Consider the following 19,872-nt stretch of genomic DNA (forward strand, 5'->3'; position numbering starts at 1 on the left):
GCTTGTCCGGACGTGTGGAGAGTGGTCTCAGCATGGTTGTGGCTGGTTCTGGAGGTCTTCGGCTGCTGGGGCTCTGCTTGAGGGGGGGGAGGGGGAGGGAAACTCAACCCGCCTCCCTCCAAGGGGTGAGGACAGCCAGGCACGGGGGCAGGAGATTCTTCAGAGAACCCCAAAACAAAACACACACAAATGAAAAAAATGCTGCTATCTCCAATCAACGCCCCGGGTACCACTGGGTATGGGTGAAACCAAAATACCCAAAGAAATGAAAAAACCCTTTTGAAAAATTAAAACGTCCTGGAAGGGCTGGAATGATAGTACAGCAGGGAGAGCGTTTGCCTGGCATGTGGTTGACCAAGGTTCGATTCCCAGCATCCCATCAGGGTCCCACGAGCACCGCCAGGAGTGATTCCTGAGTGCAGAGCCAGCCCTGAGCATCGCTGGGTGTGACCCAAAAAAGAAAAAGAAGAAAAGAAAAAGAAAAAGAAAATGCCCTGGGATATTCGGAGAGGGGTGTACCTACGAACTTGCTTCAGAACGACCTAGAGGGAAGCGCGCAGAGGCGGGCAGGAGGTCGGGTCAATGATTTCCAAAGCTGAAGAACGAGCACTGTGTCTTCCTGACACTTTAACTGAACCCGGATCAACTCCCCTTCCAAGAAACTCCGGTGCTCTCCACTCTGTACTGAAGGGCGCTGTTAAAATACACAAAATGAGTGATCCGGGCAGAGAATCAAAACCCTGTCATTAATTACACGTGGCTGTAATGGACCAAACTGGCCAGAAGGCGGAGTCTGGTCCTAAGGGAGGTGTTGGCCCAGTCCAGCCCCACGAAGCAGGATGGACAGAGGGAAGGGGCGGACACAGAAGGCAGGGGACGGATCTAAGATTCCTGACTGCCGGCAGGTCTCAGGGAAAGCCCCAAGGAACCCGATTTCATGCTCTCTTTTGACCTTCAGCTTTTTTTTTCTTTTTTTGGGGGGGTGGGAGTCACACCCGGCGATGCTCAGGGGTTCCTCCTGGCTCTGCACTCAGGAATCACTCCTGGCGGTGCTCGGGGGACCATATGGGATGCTGGGAATCGAACCTGGGTCGGCCGCGTGCCAGACAAACGCCCTCCCCGCTGTGCTGCAGTTCCTCACTTTCTTTCTTCCACTATTTAAATGAGAAATGCCTGCATGACAAAATACACCTGCAAACCCCATATTTTCCCTCTGCCCCAGACCTTACCCTCCCGCCCAGGGTAGCCTTAAGGCAGAACGCAACAGGCCACCAACCCCCACACACACATAGGTGGTCTTCCATTTTTTTTTTTTTTATTGATCTTGGGTCGAATTTGGCTATTAAAAAAGAAATACAATGCAGAGTTCCAATGAAGAATTATACAGAGTCAAAATTTTCTTCCTGATCCTTACATGCTCCCCCGAAAAACCAGTTCCCCGGCGTGTGACAACGGCGTGGACCAGGTGGAGGCCAGGCCAGAGAGATTCTACTTGTTCCCCGTGGGACCCCCACGCCGAGCTGAGGCCAGAAACGCCGGCGGCTGCCAAACGCGGGACTCAGGTGGAAAAGCGCCGGGCCAAGGCTGCCCCCGAGAGGGTGACAGCGTGCGCAGCTTCTTCCCGGGCTCAAGAGAACTTTCCAGAAGGGGGTGGGGGGCCGAGGAATCCGCCCGCCTGCTTGGTGGCAGCGCGTGAAGGGGCCAGGCCCAGAATCTTCTGGATGTTCTGTGGAGGAGAGAGAAGAGTTGGTTTAGGTGGCGGCGGGGGAAGGTGTAACTGCAGTGCTTCCAGGAAGAGTTCTGGAATGTTCTGGAAAGTGGCGAGGATCACAGAATCCCATGCCGGGCGTCAGTACAGTGGGGAGGGCGTTTGCCTTGCACACAGTGGGCACGGGTTCGACCCCCGGCATCCCATAGGGTCCCCCGAGCACCACCAGGAGTGATTCCCGAGTGCAGAGCCAGGAGGAACCCCTGAGCATCGCTGGGTATGACAGAGAGAGACACACACACACAGACACACAGACATGGGCAGGGGTGATAGGGAGAGCATTGGTCGGTCCCGTAGCAGTCCCAGGTTCGAGCCCCGGCATCCCACAGGGTCCCCCGAGCCCCGCCAGGAGTGATTCCCGCGTGCAGAGCCAGGAGGAACCCCTGTGTATCGCCGGGTGTGACCCAAAAAGCAAAACAACACAAACAGAAGCGCTCACATACGGCGAACCCCATGTGGATGCAAAGAGACACACAGGGTGAGGGGATGGGAAAAGAGATTCCTGCCTGGTCCCGGCAACGACGGGCACCGACCGCGCAAGACATACAAAGGCCGGGATGCTTCCCGGCAGGAAACGCAGAACAACACGACACAGGATTTGCGCCCCTTCCTCCCCGCGGAGGTGACCAAGAAGAGGAAGTTGTTGGTTGCTCAGCGGATATTTTGGGAAGCTCCAGGTCGTAAACACAATCTGCCCAACTGACCTCCAGCTTGGCCCCCAGAGCTCGGCTCGCTGGCGGCTGGCCCGCGCGGGCTTCCGGTCAGTTCCCCTCACCGGCGAGCTGACCATCAAAGCCCGCCCAGACTGGGCTGTTGACTTCGCCCATGAACAGGCGCTGTGGGAGGCCCCGGGAACCACAGGCCAGCTCGGGGGGGCAGCGGAAATGCCCCGCGGGTCCCGGCCAAGGTCGAGCTAAGACCGTGGGGGTGGGGGGTGGGAAGTGGGGGACGTGGGTGGGGAGGGCACGTGCACTGGCCCAGGGACGGGTGTTGGGACATTCTGAGACTGAGACCCATCATGAACAACTTTGGAACTGCATCCAGCAGTGGGTTCGACAAAAAAATAAAAAGTAAGGGGCCGGAGCGATAGGACAGCAGGTAGGGCGTTGGCCTCGCACGCGGCTGACCCGGGTTCGATCCCCGGCATCCCCTAGGGTCCCCCAAGCACCGTCAGGAGTGATCCCTGAGTGCAGAGCCAGGAGTCAGCCCTGAGCATCGCTGGGTGGGACCCAAAAGGCAAAAAATAAAAAAATAAAATAAATAAAAAGAAGAAAAATGAAAAGGGGCCTGGGCGGCCGATCCAAGCACGGCGGGGAGGTGGCATGCCTGCCCATGGCTGACCCGGGTTCGATCCCCGACATCTCACAGGGTCCCCCGAGCCCCGCAGGGAGTGATTCCCTGAGTGCAGAGCCAGGAGTCAGCCCAAAAACAAAACAAAACAAAAAAGATCAAAGGGGCAGGTCGGAGCGAGGCTTTTCCTGGCTTTCAAGCCACTCTGATTTATCGGAAAGTCCCCGCCCCCCCCCCCCCCCCCCGTCTCCTGAGCACTGGACTTGGAGTCTGGTGGAAAGAATCTGCGTGTCTGCCGCCCGCTTCCCAGAGAAAGTTCCCGATGTCACTGGCCGGGCTCCCCGATTTTGATGGGTCAGTCAAGAAGGCACAAGCTTTAGTTTAGGGCATGAGGTAAGCGATTTGCTTTAAACCGGAAAAACTCTTGCAGGGCCCGAGAGAGCTCAGTGGGCTGAGGGCACCCCTGGCCAGAGGGTGGCCCAGGGTCGCTCCTCAGTACCATATGGTCCCCTGAGCAGCCCCTGGCGAGACCCGAGCACAGAGTCAGGAGTATGGCCCCCCCCAAACAAAACCCAAGAAAACACTTCGCAAAGTGGGGAGGCCCTAGCTGGCACCAGGCGGGCTGTCAAACTCAGGTTCGAAGGGCCAGAGGGCGCCCCGGATTCAATTCCCAGCACCACAGGGTCCCGGAGCACCGCCAGGGAACACCCACAGGGAAAGCACTTTTACATAACCCAGAGACGAAAACCGAGTTAGCACAGGGCCTAGACCTCGGCAAAACATCCATCGAGAGGGCACAGCGGGGAGGGCGTTTTTCTTGCCGACTCGGGTTCGATCCCCAGCGTCCCCTAGGGTCCCCCGAGCGCGCCCAGGAATGATTCCCGAGTGCCGAGCCAGGCGTCAGCCCTGAGCATCGCCGGGTGGGACCCAAAAAGCAAAATAAAGAAATGAACGTCCTTCGAGGAAAAAAAAAAAGACGTTCTCAGATCAATGACGATAAAAAGAACAGAAGAAGAATGAATGAAAGAACAAGGGGCAGCGGGCATGTTCCTAGGAAAGCCTTGAACTCACGCACGGGGACAGCCCTGCGGGCAGCAGCCTGCCTGGGGAGCTTGTGGGTACGTCCCCTCCAACACAGAACCCGCACCGAGGAGCCTGCTTTGTTTTTCTTTCATTTTCATTTTTGGCCCACACAGACGGTGCTCAGAGGTCACTCCTGGCAGGGCTCAGGGGATCCTATGGGCAGCTGGGGATCAAACCCCAGCCATCCGCATGCAAGGCAAGCAGCCTCCCGCTGTGGAACTGCATGATGTGAATGAATTCGGGATTCCTGAAATAAGGCACTGCAGCCAATAATGAGGTGCAGACGGCCGGTCCTTCTCCTGTTCCGATGACTTGAAGACACCCTGCCCTGCCACCACTTCACCTGGACCCTGCTATTACACACACACACACACACACACACATACATGAGCCCCTTAGAGTCAGTATTCTCCTACAATACAACTATTTTACTTGTCACTGTCCTCCCAGTAACAATGTGAGACTTGTTACTGTCTCTGGCATATCGAATACATCACGGGTAGCTTGCCAGGCTTCGCCGTGCTTGCGGGCGAGATACTTGAATGAAATAAATTCTGGGGCTGGAGCGACAGGATGGTGGGGAGGGGTTTTGCCTTGCATGCAACGCAACTGGCTTCGATTCCCGGCATCCCGCAGGATTCCCTGAGCACACGGCCAGGAGTCACCCCGAGCATCATCGCCAGGTGTGGCCCAAAAATAACAAGACAAAAACAAACTAAAAAAAACAAACACGCTTATGGCTGGAGAGAGAACGGAATGCAGTGGGGGAGGCGCCTGCCTCGTACATGGCCAACCCACTTCAATTCCCAGCACGACACCCGGTCCCCTGAGCCCGCCAGGAGCGATCCCTCAGCTCGAGGCAGGGAGAAGCCCCGAGCACTGCCACGTGTGGTCCCCAAACCAAACACCAAGCAAAACATTCTGAGGAAAGTCGAAAGTGGGACAAAGATCTCAAGCCCCTTCCTCCTTATTTTCTCTCCTGAGCATCCAGAAGAAGCAACGCCGGGGCCGGAACAATAGCACAGCGGGGAGGGCATCTGCCTTGAACGCGTCTGACCTGAGTTTGATCCCCGGCGTCCTGTATGTCCCCCGAGTAATGCCAGAAGTAACTCCTGACTGCAGAGCCAGGAGTCAGCCCTGAGCATCGGCTGGGCGTGATCCAAAACTCAAAAATTTAAATAAATAAATAAATAAAAATAAAGGCAAAGAAGCAATGCCTAAGTCTTAAAAACTTTTCCAGGGGCTGGAGCGATAGCACAGCGGTAGGGCGTTTGCCTTGTACACAGTCGACCCGGGTTCGATTCCCAGCATCCCATAGGGTCCCCTGAGCACCGCCAGGAGTGATTCCTGAGTGCATGAGCCAGGAGGAACCCCTGAGCATCGCTGGGTGTGACCCAAAAAGCAAGAAAAAAAAAAAATCTTTTCCAGATTATCAGCATCTAAACAAAAGAAACCCAATAAACCATTTCTCCTCTGCCTTTCCTTAGAATTGCTGAATTTTTTTAACGTTTTTAAAATTTTTTTATTTGGAGGCCAGATCTGGCTCTGTGCTCAGGGAACCCCATGGGACGCCAGAGATCAAACTTGGGTCAGCTGCGTGCCGGGTGGCTGCCCCAGCCACTCTACTATGGCTCAGGCCCAAGAATTACCGCATCATTGCCTTCTAAAGAAGATACTCTCGGGGCTGGAGCGATAGCACAGCGGGTAGGGCGTTTGCCTTGCATGTGGCTGACCCAGGTTCGATTCCCAGCATCCCACCGGGTCCCCTGAGCACCGCCAGGAGTTAATTCCTGAGCGCAGAGCCAGGAGTAACCCCTGTGCATCGCTGGGTGTGACCCCAAAAAGCAAAAAAAAAATAAAATAAAATAAAAATCAAATTAATTTAAAAATCAATGAAAAATTAATTAAATTAATTAAAAGTTTAAAAAAAAGAGACTGTCACTGTGGGAAATGGGAGCCCTGGGGCCTGGGGGCGCCCAGTTCTGCCTGGACTGAAGGGGGAGTCACCAGCTACTCAATCCACTACTCACAGGACCCCCCAAAAAAAAAAATCTGAATAAAGAACTTTAATTTTAGGAGCTCAGGAAACTTCCTTTCATTCTTGGCTTCTGGCCCCGCCGAGGTCGGAGCTGACACCTCTGCCAGAAGCCAGCTGACCTGCCACTTCCGCTGCCACCAATTCTCACAGAGGAAATGGCCAAGATGTGAAGGTCACGGCAGCTGGCCACTTGGCCCCGGGCGTGGAGGAAGCAAACAGAGGCAGGTGAGGTGAGAGAGGGTCACTGAGATGTATTTTCGGTGGGTAAGTGCCACATCAGCCTGCTTCAATCTGCGTAAAGAAACGCTACTGGCCTGGGCTGGGAATTAACTACTGAGACTCGAACCCCCCTGGGAAGGTTCAGCACAAGCCTCCTGGCTACAGGGCCCTGGGTTCAATCCCCAGCACGCACACAAACAACAGTAAATAAAATCTAAGAAGATCCCAAGGGCTCAGAGCAATAGCACAGCGGGCGGGCGTCTGCCTCGGATGCTGCCCACCCGGGTTCAACCCCCGGCAGCCCTAGGGTCCCCTGAGCCCACCAGGGGTGATCCTTAACACAGAGCCAGGAGTAACTCCTTACCATCACTGGGTGTGACCCAAAACCCGACAAAGAAAAAAATTAAAAATAAAAGGAGGCGCTGGAGCGATAGCACGGCGGGGAGGGCGTTGGCCTTGCACGCGGCCGACCCAGGTTCGATCCCTGGCCTCCCATGTGCTCCCCTGAGCACCTCCGGGAGTGATTCCTGAGTGCAGAGCCAGGAGGAACCCCTGAGCATCACTGGGTGGGACCCAAAAAGCCAGGAGGGAACCAATCATCTCCATCGGGTCACTCAAAACTCCCAGGACTGACCATTTCTACAGCCGGGGCTGGAGCAATAGCACAGCGGTAGGGCGTTTGCCTTGCACGCAGCCAACATGGCCAACACAGATTCGATTCCCAGCATCCCATGTGGTCCCCCGAGCACCGCCAGGAGTAATTCCTGAGTGCATGAGCCAAGAGTAACCCCTGAGCATCGCCGGGTGTGACCCAAAAAGCAAAATAAATAAATAAATAAAAATAAAAATTTTCTTTAAAAAAAAAAGTTAAAAAAAGAGACCCAGCCTACGTCTAAGTAGAGCTGCCACTAGGTCAACCCCTGTGCATTGCCGGGTGCGACCCCAAAGGCAAAATGGGTAGCACTGTAGCCCTGTCCTCCCGTTGTTCGTCGATTTGCTCAAGCGGGCACCAGTAACGTCTCACAACAAATTGTGAGACTTGTTGTTACTGTTTTTGCAGACTGAATACGTCACGGGTAGCTTGCCAGGCTCTGCTGGCGAGATACTCTTGGTAGCTTGCTGGGCTCTCCGAGAGGGGCGGAGGAATCGAACCCGGGTTGGCTATGTCGGCCGCATGCAAGGCAAATGCCTTACCACCGTGCTATCGAACCAGCCCCAAAGGCAAAATAAATGAATTAATTCATGGGCAGCTTTAGAAGGTCTATCTCACAGTGATTCAATTAAACAGCTAAAAAGGAAAAATTATAATAATAAATAAAGAGCTGTTAGGCAATAGCCGTCACTCCCACTCTCGTCTTCCTCGGCAGCTGAGCACGTGCCGAAGAATCCTGTGTGCCCCCAGCCGGGGACCCTTGAGGGGTCATTTCTGTCTCATTTCTGTCCCGTTTCACCCAGTGCCCATCGGCCAAGTGACCCAACGGGCCCAGGGTCAGCGAGCCCAGCGAGAGTCCTCCTGGGCAGGAAGTTGAGTGCTGCTGATAGCGGCTAAGATCCTCGTCCCGAGAGAGATAAAACCAGACACCAGGCCCCGAGCGGGGAAGGCGTTTGCCTTGCATAAGGCCACGCCGGGGTCGATCTCGGAACCCCAAGTGGCCGCCAAGCCCCTCCAGGCAGGACTGATCGCTGAGTGCAGACCCAGAAGCCCTGAGTGTTGCCAGGTATGACCACCAAAGCAAAACAAAGCACCGACTAAGTGATGGGGATGGGGGGCCCCTGTGGTCACTCACCTGGCGAATGGACATGGTGCAGAGGATGTAGAGGAAGATGAAGGAACAGTCTGTGGTATCATCCCCCAGAAGGTTCCGGTGCGAGAGGCCTTGGATATACGAAAGGGGGGTGAAAGGGAGCTTGGCCACCACCCTGCCGTCAAATCTGGAAAGGAAAAAACAACATTATCCCTGGAGGCCCCAGGCCAGGACCCCGGTCAGAAATAGAACGGCAGGGCCGGAGTGAGAGCACAGCGGGGAGGGCGTGGGCCTTGCACGCGTCCGACCCGGGTTCGATCCCCGGCAGCCCATAGGATCCCCCGAGCACCGCAGGAGTGACTCCTGAGTGCAGAGCCAGGACTTAACCCCTGAGCATCGCTGGTGTGACCCAAAAAGCAAAAAGAAAAAAAGAAAAGAAAGAGAACAGCAGGAGGTCGGAGAGACAGGGCCTGGCCAGCCCCCTCAGGCTCCATCTCCGCACCCAGATGGTCCCGTTGTGCCCGGAGTGATCCCTGAGCACAGAGGCAGAAGGATGGGAGATTCCCAGGGGCGCACTGAGTCATTTTTTGTTTTCTCTGGAAAGTGCCAAGTAAGGGTGGAAACTTCTGGCCTGCATTAAGAATAGAAAAAGAGTCACGGGTAATTACTGCCGACCAAAAGTAGATATCCTTGACCGGGCAACTAAGTTTAGAGCGTGTGTGAGTCCAAGAAACAGACACAGTGCAGCGACATTACAGTGGGGAGGGCGTTGGCCTTGCACGCGGCCGACCCGGGTTCGATTCCCGGTGTCCCACAGGGTCCCCTGAGCACCGCCAGGAGTGATCCCTGAGCGCAGAGTCAGGAGTAAGAGCTGAGCATCGCTGGGTGTGACCCAAAAACCAAAACCAAACCAAACACAAAAAGCTAAAAAAAAAAAAAATCCAAGAGACAGAAGTAACTGGGCAAAGGAGCCCGCGGTCCACAACACAACACACACCCTCAAGTGACCAACAAAAACGCATCTCGGGGCTGGAGCGATAGCACAGCGGGGAGGGCGTTTGCCTTGCACGCGGCCGACCCGGGTTCGATTCCCAGCATCCCACAGGGTCCCCGAAGCACTGCCAGGAGCAATTCCTGAGTGCATGAGCCAGGAGGAACCCCTGAGCATCGGTGGGTGTGACCCCCCCAAAACAAATCAAACAAAAACACATCTCGTGAATATATGATTAAAGACAGAGGGAACGAAAACAGTGAAAACACTGACAACGGCTCATGGCAGATACACTACGCTTTCGTTCCTTCTATAAAAAAATCTAGAAAATCAAACCAGGACATGGCCCCAAAGCGAGCAGTTCACACATGTACACCAAGGGCGACCGTCAGCTAACACCGCGTTGGATACTCACATGGAATTGAACATGCCCATCAAGGCCGTGAAGCAGAACCCGATGGCAAACATGGACTTCATCCGAACCTGGAAGGAGACCAGCACATTTCACATCGGACACACGGCCAGCAGCCCACACCCCCGAGCCTGGGCTTCCTGCTCACGGCGCTCCGGAGCAAAAGCTGTTCTTGGCTGACCCTCCCTGTCCCTGCGTTGCTGAGCCGGGCACCTCCTGATGTCTCGGAGCAGGCCGGCAGAGGCAACGCAACTGGTCTAGCCGGTGAGTGACCACTGCAAAGCAGTCTCCCGAGGGCACACCTGGCCCGCGGCCCTTCTGCCCGTTCTTCCTGCTGGCACGACGGGAGAAAGGACCATGCCCAGGACAAAGTGTCACCGAGCCACCAACCTCACGCTAAAAGCGACCCAAGGCCTCATCCTGGTGACACTTCTGGGCTTCTCCAGGCGGAAATGACCCTCTATCTGTGAAAGTCACAGCTGGCCAGGCTTTCTGGTACAAAAAGGCCACTTCCTTCTTTATTTTGCTTGTTTTTGGGGTCATACCCGGCGATGCACAAGGGTTATTCCTGGCTCTTCATTCAGGAGTTACTCCCGGCGGTGCTCGGGGACCATAAGGAATGCTGGGAATTGAACCCGGGTCGGCCGCGTGCAAGGCAAACGCCCTACGGGTCACACCCAGCAATGCTCAAGGGTGGTTACTCCTGGCTTTGCGCTCAGGAATCACTCCTGCCGGTGCTCGGGGGACCATATGGGATGCTGGGAATCGAACCCGGGTCGGCCGCGTGCCAGGCAAACGCCCTCCCCGCTGTGCTATCGCTCCAGCCCCAATTTTTTTTTTTTTAACCTTTCTGTAATTTCCACATTTGATATTCCCAGCAAATAATCACGTCACAGAGTATTTGCAAAAAGGAGCCCTCAGCACCAAGCAAAAAAAGAAAACGTAGGGGCCAAGTCCACAGCACAGCGATAAGGCATTTGCCTTGCACACGGCCGACCAGGATTCGATCCCCAGAACCCCATTATGCTCCGAGTCTGCCCGGAGTGAGCCCTGAGCGCAGAGCCGGGACTAAGTCCTGAGCACTGCCGGGTGTGGCCCCCCAAAATTAGCATAAAGCGGCAGGGGCATGTGACTTAGAGCCGAGGGCAATGGTGAGGCCCAGTGGCGGCTGGGTCCATCTCAAAAGCGGGCCCCCGGGCCACATGTGACTTCGGGTCACACCACAGCCATGTGAGCGAGTGTCCCAACGAAAGAGACCAACGGGCACCAAGGCAGGAAGCACAGGGCCAAGTTTGACCCTCCCCTGCACCCCCAGAAACTCCTGCGGCTGCGCATGTGAGCACCAATGGGACCTGCTTCTCCTCAGGCAGTGCCCTGGTCACGGCCACATCAGCCAGACGGAAGGGAGGGGACGATCACAGCAGACAGAAGCTTAGGGACCGAGCTGAAATGACAGGCGATGATGGGGCCGGAGTGACAACATAGCGGGGAGGGCGTTGGCCTTGCACGCGGCCGACCCGGGTTCGATTCCCAGCATCCCATATGGTCCCCTGAGCACTGCCAGGAGTCATTCCTGAGCACCACTGAGTGTGACTCAAAATGCAAAATCAAAACAAAACAAAGTGACAGGTGACGGCTTCTGAGAGAGCGGACAAACACCCCTCAGGTCACTCCAGTGGCGTTTCGGCCAGGGCCATCACCCTCCCTCCCCGACACAGACTCGAACTTGCTGCCCGCAGAATCCCGAGCTAGCCAGGGCACACACGTCCCGCCAAGTCCGTCTGGGCCCCTTACCATGGAGAGATCTCTGTTATTGTTCTTCAGTTTCTCTTCTTGCCTCTCTGGAAAGAAGGGAGGGGAACGTTAACACACCGGGCAGAGCCCGAAGAGGCCGGGAAGTGCCACCCTCTGGGGACTCCGGGGCACGTCGGCACAGAGCAGAGCACCTGGCAGAGAGCATCCTCTGTTCTGGCAGGAAACCCAAAAGCAGTCCACAGCCACCAACAAGCAAAGTACCATGGAAATTGTGGAACATACAGACGCAAGCCATCCCGCGAACAGCTGGGAATCTTCCATTACTTAAGAATCATGAGGGTCGGGGAGATAGGACAGCAGGGAGGGCCTTGCACGTGGCCGACCCGGGTTCGATCCCCGTCATCCCATAGTGTCCCCTGAGCACCTCCAGGAGAGATTCCTGAGTGCAGGGTCAGGAGATGACCCCTGAGCATCGCTGGGTGGGACCCAAAAGAGAGGAAAAAAAAAAAGAAATTCAATCTTGGAGGCGATGGAGAGAGAGCACCGTGGACAGCGGTCTTGCCTTGTAAAAGGCTGACCCGAATTCAATCCCCAGCACCCTGTTTGGTCTCCTGAGCCCCGCCAGGAGTGACTCCTGAGCACAGAGCCAGAACAAAGCCCCGAGCACTGCTTGGCGGACCCCCAAAACAAACAAACAAAAAATAATTTTTTTCCCCCACATGCCGTGACTATGGGAAAAACTGGGTTTGATTTCTTGGCACAGCAACTACAAGAAGACATTTTTTTTCCCCCCCAAGAAAACCTTAATTTGGGGCTGGAGAGATAGCACACCGGGTAGGGCGTTTGCCTTGCACGCAGCCGACCCGAGTTCGATTCCCAGCATCCCATATGGTCCCCTGAGCACCGCCAGGAGTAACTCCTGAGTGCAGAGCCAGGAGTAACCCCTGTGCATCACCAGGTGTGACCCAAAAAGCAAAAATAAATAAAAAATAAACAAAATGTTCTGTTCCTTTAAAATGTATATCAAAAAAAAAAAAAAGAAAACCTTAATTTAGTTTTCCCAGGAAAACCTAAATTTCACTCCCAAACTCATTGCATAGCACCTCCCTTTTACATTAAAAAAATAAATAAATAAAGGGGGCTGGAGCGATAGCACAGGGGGTAGGGCGTTTGCCTTGCACACGCGGCCGACCCGGGTTCGATTCCCAGCATCCCATATGGTCCCCTGAGCACCGCCAGGGGTAATTCCTGAGCGCAGAGCCAGGAGTGACCCCTGTGCATTGCCGACTGTGACCCCAAAAGCAAAAAAAGAAAAAAAAAAAACCAGAAAACGAAACAACAAAACCCCAACCCTCAGCTACCTTGGAAACCTACCTTCTTTGCAGGAATGAGGAGAAACTGCCCCCCGCATCTGAGTTAACACCCCCCAGATGGTCCCAGGGGGTGGGCTTGCAGGGAGGGGGGAGCAGTGGGAAACTTGGGGGGACGCCAATGACTCTGCTTACCAATTTTCTTCTTCTGTTGACGGCCAGCCGATTCGGTAATGGTTTCCTTCTTCTTCTCCACTGCAAACAACACAGAGGGAAGATCAGATCGTATACTGTGGACAGCACTTCCGGCACGGGGTACGGTTAAATCTGAGTAAGGGAGCTGAACCCCCCACCGGCTGACGGTTAAAGGCTGGCGCATGGGGCTGGAGCGATAACACAGCAGGGAGGGCGTTTGCCTTGCACATGGCCAACCCGGGTTCGATTCCCAGCATCCCATAGGGTCCCCCGAGCACCGCCAGGAGTGATTCCGGAGTGCAGAGCCAGGAGGAACCCCTGAGCATCGTCCGGGGGTGACCCAAAAAGTAAATAAATAAATAAAAGTAAATAAATAAATAAAGGCTGACGTAACACTCTCAGAAATGCAAAATCCCCTGCAACCGACCGGTGAGATACCAATAAAGGGTTCTGCTACATCCCAGGCAGGACCAGGACCAGGAGGATTCTGAGACCTTCCTTCAGGGCCCTGTTAGGATCTAGGGGCGCTGCCAGGTGACAGTGACTGACTAGAGGGCAGAGAGAGACCGCGCAGGGTCCCTCAAGTCCTGCCAGGAGTGACCCCTGCCGCACCGAGCCAGGACTAAGCCTTGAGCATCACGGGGGGTTGGGGGGGTGGGAGGTGGTGGGGATGGGGGGTGCTGGGAATCGGAGAGGACTCTCTCACCAGCCCCCAAGGTTCTGAGTTTTGGGCTGGAGCGTTCGTCCAGCAGGAAGGGCGCTGGCCTGGCACGCGGCCGACCCGGGTTCGATCCCCAGCAGCCCATAGGGTCCCCCGAGCACCGTCAGGAGTGATTCCTGAGTGCAGAGCCAGGAGGAACCCCTGAGCATCGCTGGGTGTGACCCAAAAAGCAAAAATAAATAAAAGGGTTTGAGGGGGCCAGGCTGATAGCACAGCGGGGAGGGCATTGGCCTGGCACACGGCCGACCCGGGTTCGATTCCCAGCATCCCATAGGGTCCCCCGAGCACCACCAGGAGTGATCCCTGAGTGCAGAGCCGGGAGTCAGCCCTGAGCATCGCCGGGTGGGACCCAAAAAGCAAAAAAGAAAAGAAAAAAAAGATTTTGCGTTTGAAGGGGCCCGCCGTCCCGCAGAGACCCAGGCCACCCGCGTCTGCCTGCAGCCGGCCGGGGCAGCAGAGCTGGGGGGTCCCGGAGGGGGCACGACTCACGCTTTTTACTCTGTTTCTCCACCTCCGCCTTCAGCCTCTTGTACTTGTCCGTCCTGTAGACCAGGACCCAAGTGATGCCTGGGAACAGCAAGGGACACGAGAGGGACGTCAGTGCCCCGCGGTGCGGCCGGCAGTCCCGGGAACTGAACCGCACAGAGCCGGGAGTCAGCCCTGAGCACAGAGTCAGGAGTGAGCCCTGAGCACAAAGCCAGGAGTGAGTCTTGAGCACTGAGCCAGGAGTCAGCCCTGAGCCCCTCCAGGAGTGATTCCTGAGCACAGGGCCGGGAGTCAGCCCCAAGCACCGAGCCAGGAGTCAGCCCTGAGCCCCTCCAGGAGTGATTCCTGAGCACAGAGTCGGGAGTGAGCCATGAGCACTGAGCTGGGAGTCAGCCGTGAGCACAGAGCCCGGAGTGAGCCCTGAGCACAGAGTCAGGAGTTCATCCCTGAGTACGGAGCCAGGAGTCAACCCTGAGCACTGAGCCAGGAGTCAGCCCTGAGCCCCTCCAGGAGTGATCCCTGAGTCTAGAGCCAGAAGTCAGCCCTAAGCACAGAGCCAGGAGTCAGCCCTGAGCACATAGTCAGGAGTCAGTCCTGAGTACAGAGCCGGAAGTCAGCCCTGAGCACAGAGGTGGGAGTCAGCCCTGAGCACAGAGTCAGGAGTCAGCCCTGAGCCCCTCCAGGAGTGATTCCTGAGCACAGAGCCAGGAGTGAGCCAGGAGCACCGAGCTGGGAGTCAGCCGCGAGCACAGAGCTGGGGGTCATCCCTGAGCACGGATCCAGGAGTCAGCCCCGAGCACAGACTCGGGAGTCAGCCCTGAGCCCCTCCAGGAGTGATTCCTGAGCCCCGATCCCGAGAGTCAGCCCCGAGCACCGATCCAGGAGTCAACCCTGAGCCCCGATTGCGGGAGTCACCCCCGAGCACTGAGCCAGGAGTCATCCCCGAGCACCGCTGCGGGTGGTGCGAAAAGACCCCCCGCGCCCCCCGCGCCCCGCGCCCACCCTCGGCCAGCAGCGCGGTGCAGACGGAGATGAAGACGATGAGCAGCGTGTCGGCGAACATGGTGCTCATCGCGCAGGCCGGCCGGGACGGCGCCGGGGCCGGGAGCGCCTCGGAGCCAGACACGGGGGTCGCGCCCGAATCCCCCGCGCAGACGCGGGCCGCGGGCGATGACAGGCAGCGGCGGCGACGGCGGCGGCGGCGGCGGCGGCGGCGGCCCGGACCCCACTTCCGCTTCCGGGGCCGCGCGCCGGAAGCGCTCCCTCGCCCGGCTGCGGCGGGGAATCCCGCGGGTTCTCGCGAGATCTGCCGGCGGGGCGATGACGTCGAATGGCAGCGACCCGGAAGCGCTGCCCCGCGCGTGCTGGTCGGGCTGGACGGCGGCGGGGGCGATGACGTCGAATGGCAGCGACCCCGGAAGCGCTGCCCCCGCGCGTGCTGGTCGGGTTGGGCGGCGGCGGGGGCGATGACGTCGAATGGCAGCGACCCCGGAAGCGCTGCCCCCGCGCGTGCTGGTCGGGCTGGGCGGCGGCGGGGGCGATGACGTCGAATAGCAGCGACCCCGGAAGCGCTGCCCCGCGCGTGCTGGTCGGGCTGGGCGGCGGCGGGGGCGATGACGTCGAATGGCAGCGACCCCGGAAGCGCTGCCCCGCGCGTGCTGGTCGGGTTGGGCGGCGGCGGGGCGCGATGCGGATCTGCAGCCGCCGCCTCCTCCCCGCCCCTCCCCCTGCTCGGCCGAGCCCAGGGGGTCGCGCTGACCCCTGGACGCTCAGCGTGGACATCAGCTGCCCCCGCTGCACGCGCCAGATGCCAGTCTGACGGCGCCGGGGTGCAGCTGGGCCTGGGGCGGGGGGTTGCCTGCGTGGCATTAGTGGGGGGCTCTGGAGTGATCGTCGGTGCATTAGGGTCCGAGGGGCCGTGGGAGTCCGGCAGGCAGATCTCGCCGACCCAGTGTCCAGCGTTCCAGGGCAAGGGCCATGCCCGGGGAGGCCGGGGAGCAGGTGCAGCCCAGCCACGTGGCCCAGGCCCAGCTACGTGCCCTGCCCACGTGCTGCTGGCCAGCTCCAAGCGCCACGTCCAGAACTGGAAATGTGTGTCCACTTCGGTTCCGCCCTTAGCAAAGACTCGCCGAGTAGGGTCCACTGAGCACCACCAGGAAGGAGCACGGACTTGTGGGCTCCCGGGCGTGCAAATCAGGCGCACCCACCCAGCCCCAGCAAGCCTTGGAGCTGTCACCCAAGCCCCAGGGAAGCCCAAGACCTTCCTAAAGAGACGAGGACCCGAGGGGCTGGAGTGATCGCACAGTGGGGAGGACGAGTAGGGTGTTGGCCTTGCACGCAGCCTGACCCGGGTTCGATTCCCAGCATCCCATAGGGTCCCCTGAGCATCGCCAGGAGTGATTCCTGAGTGCATGAACCAGGAGGAACCCCTGTGCATCGCTGGGTGTGACCCAAAAAGCCAAAAAAAAGAAAAAAGACAAGGACCGGGGCTGCTGTTCTCCCATTGTTAAGCTACACCCTCCTGGTTCCCCCCACCCAAAAAAAAAAAAAGTACTGTATCATAAATTTAACTGTCCCTGTGATCTTTGGGTTTCCTTTGGCAGGAATACCTTTCTTTTTTCTTGTTTTTGCCTTTTGGGTCTCACCCAGAGATGCTCAGGGCTTACTACTCCTGGCACTGTGCTCAGGGATGACCCCCTGGCGGTTAGCTGGCACTGGATGGGATGCACCAAACCAAGGTCAGCCAGGAGCAAGGTGAACGCCCTTCCCTGCAGAATTATCTCCCAGGCCCAGAACTTGTTTTGCTCTCCTGTCTGCTTTTGACTGGGGAAGTCTTTGACATGGAAAGCGGTTTCCAGTGACAATAGTAATCCGACTCCGACCAGCTGTGCTTGGAGCTCCTGGAGCCGTTTGTATTGTTTTTGTCAATCCCCTTCTCTCACTTTCTTCCTCTCCAGTTTGTTGATCTTCCTAGATCACCACTCAGCCTTGTTTGTTTGGTTTGTTTTGGTACTTTTGCCCCGGGGCCCACCTAAAACCTGGAAAACTCAAAATGTGGTTTACTTTTGGTTTTTTTTGTTTTTTATTGTTTTTTGTTTTTGTTTTTGTTTTTGTTTTGCATTTTGGGTCACACCTGGAGATGCACATGGATTATTCCTGGCTCATGCACTCAGGAATTGCTCGTGGTGGTGCTTGGGGGACCCTATGGGATGCTGGGAATCGAACCCGGGTCGGCCGAGGAGTGTGTGTGTGTGTGTGTGTGTGTGTGTCTTTCTTTGGCCACACCCGGCGATGCTCAATGGTGACTCCTGGCTCTGCACTCAGGAATCACTCCTTGGCGGTGCTTGGGGGACCATATGGGATGCTGGGAATCGAACCCGGGTCGGCTGCGTGCAAGGCAAACACCCTACCCGCTGTGCTATCACTCCAAGCCCCCATCAAAATGTGGTTTCCTTTTGAATCCTTCCCATCCGAATCAGTCTCTTGCTGTCAGGTTTCTAGGGCTAGATTGGTTCATTTTTCCCCCCCTCCAGCTGGTACACACCATCCTGATTTTTGTCCTTGGACCTGCCAATAATCGAAGTACTCACCGCTGCTTCCCATGCCTTCATGAAAGCCGGCATCTTTTCGCAAGAGATTGGCCCTTCTATTTTGCAAACTGTTGGAAATGAATCTGCAGGCTGACTAATGGGAACGCGAAGATTTACTCCCAGAGGAGGGAAGTTTGATGAGTCATTTTCCAAGAATTGTCTCCTTGTTCAAAAGAGAGCTAGGATAGCTTGGTTGTGTAGTGTGTGTGATCTCTTCCCTGGAATTTTAGTGAAGCAAAGTTCCCCTAACCTGAGCCCCGGGAGCTTTCCTAGGGTGGTAGCCAGTCTCCCGGGAGGTTTGTGATGTGTTTAGCTTAGCACTGGCTCCTGGCACGAGTGATTACTTCATCTTCTGTGTGCTGCAGTGTATGCATCACACCAAGACAATTGCTGACTTTGTGTGATTCCTGGAAGAGAGAAATGGCTTGTGATTCCTCGGATGCTCTGAGGATCCGTCCCAGTGCATCAGTCACGACATTCTGAGACCCTGAGTGAAGGCAGGAAGAAGAAGCACCATGCTGGAGAGGTAAGAGAGTGAGCTTGGGTTTCCAGGACTTTCTCTGCTGCCTCCCAGACCACGACTCTCTTCAAGTCGACCTCAGAGATCCCAGGTTCAACAGTTGCACCTTTTTTTTTGCAGAATTGATGTGTGCCCTGACTGAAAAAAAGAGAAGGCCCAGCAACCTCCCTCTGAGTGGCTCACAGAAGTTTGAGGGGCTGGAGCGATAGCACAGCAGGGTAGGGCATGGTTTGCCTTGCACGTGGCCAACCCGGGTTCGATCCCCGGCATCTGATATGGTCCCCGAGCACCGGCAGGAGTGATTCCTGAATTCAGAGCCAGGAGTAACCCCTGTGCATCGCCAGGTGTGACCTAAAAAGCAAAAAAAAAAAAAAGATTTGAGGGAGATTATTTAAATTTTTACGATCTCAGGAGCACGCGACCACAAAAGCAACCACGTAGTATCTCAAACATTTTTTTTTTCTTCTTTTTTGTTGAATCACTGTGAGATACACCTTATAGACATCTGCTACTAATCACAACCAGCAATACAGAATAAATGATCTGGGGCTGAAGTGATAGCACAGCGGGGAGGGTGTTTGCCTTTCACCCGACCCAGGTTCGATTCCCAGCATCCCATATGGTCCCCTGAGCACCACCAGGAGTGATTCCTGAGTGCATGAGCCAGGAGGAACCCCTGTGCATCGCCGGGTGTGACCTAAAAAAACAAAAACAAAACAAAATAAATTATCTAGCACCTGCCAGTGGGGCAGGCTTGAGTGGTGGTGGGAAACTTCGAAGTAATGGTGATGGGAAGGTGTCATGGTGGGGAGATTGGTGTTGAAATATTGAAGGTACTCAATTACTGTGAACAACTTCATCAAAATAAAATAAAAAATTAAAAGAAAGAAATAAGTTTGAGGACTATATTAGTGCTCGGGGCTTCTCCTGGCGGGGCTGAGGATTGAACCCACCAGCCACGAGCAGGGCAAACGCCTTTCCCACCCCACTGTGCCAAATTCTGTATTCTCTTCACTCACCGAGAGCGTCTGTTTTGTCTGTGATGGCATATTCGTGACGTCACGGAGAAATAATCAGAGTTAAAGCCCAAGTGTAAGAGGGTAACATTCCTCACAACAATGGTCCAGGCTTAGCTCCTGAGTGGACAAAACACTATTGTTGGCCTTTGAGGCCGGCGTATTCCTGGGCTTGCGAGGTGGGTTGTGGGGAATCCAGCCGGAGGCGGCAGTTCTGGGGGTCCCCACATTCCACCCAGCACAGACCACTTCTTTACAGTATCACGGTATCACGGTCCTCCCGTTGTTCATCGATTTGCTCGAGTGGGCCCAGTAACGTCTCCATCGTGAGACTTGTTGTTACTGTGTCTGGCATATCGAATACGTCACGGGGAACTTGCCAGGCTCTGCCGTGCGGGTGAGATACTCTCGGTAGCTTGCAGGGCTCTCCGAGAGGGGCGGAGGAATCGAACTCGGGTCAGTACCTGGAGAAAATCCCTGCTGGTGGCCACCAAAATTATCCCGGAGGAGAGCCATGTGGCAGCTTCCCTCCTGGGATATAGGCCCATGTTGAGAGCACCTCCAATTCCAGTTACTTTACTTTTTTTTGGGGGGAGGGGCACACCCAGCGATGCTCAGGGCTGACTCCTGCCTCTGCACTCAGGAATTACTCCTGGCGGTGCTTGGGGGACTATATGGGATGCCAGGATTGAACCTGGGTCAACCATGTGCAAGGCAAACGCCCTATCCATTG

The 19,872-nt window shown here is 56.1% G+C and overlaps 1 protein-coding gene across 1 annotated transcript; it reads right to left on the bottom strand.

Moving 5' to 3' along the window:
- Window positions 1–1,317: 1,317 nt before the first annotated feature.
- TMCO1 (transmembrane and coiled-coil domains 1) lies at window positions 1,318–15,206 on the bottom strand. The gene is made up of 7 exons (XM_056109500.1): window positions 15,016–15,206; window positions 14,017–14,094; window positions 12,807–12,866; window positions 11,341–11,387; window positions 9,550–9,617; window positions 8,186–8,330; window positions 1,318–1,726 (listed from the first exon to the last, which is right to left on the bottom strand). Exons 1-7 carry the CDS (start codon window positions 15,083–15,085, stop codon window positions 1,628–1,630), a joined length of 567 nt encoding a protein of 188 aa, XP_055965475.1. The 5' UTR covers window positions 15,086–15,206; the 3' UTR covers window positions 1,318–1,627.
- Window positions 15,207–19,872: the final 4,666 nt, after the last annotated feature.

Source organism: Sorex fumeus, unplaced genomic scaffold, assembly GCF_029834395.1.
Source record: "Sorex fumeus unplaced genomic scaffold, SorFum_2.1 ptg000272l, whole genome shotgun sequence".
Lineage (NCBI taxonomy): Eukaryota > Metazoa > Chordata > Mammalia > Eulipotyphla > Soricidae > Sorex > Sorex fumeus.

Coding starts and splice junctions, on each gene's coding strand:
- TMCO1 (XM_056109500.1), bottom strand. CDS start 15,085: ATGAGCACCATGTTCGCCGACACGCTGCTCATCGTCTTCATCTCCGTC. Junction 12,867..14,016: donor GGAGAAACAGAGTAAAAAGC/GTGAGTCGTGCC, acceptor TGTTGTTTGCAG/TGGAGAAGAAGAAGGAAACC. Junction 8,331..9,549: donor ATGGGCATGTTCAATTCCAT/GTGAGTATCCAA, acceptor TTTCCTTTCCAG/ATTTGACGGCAGGGTGGTGG.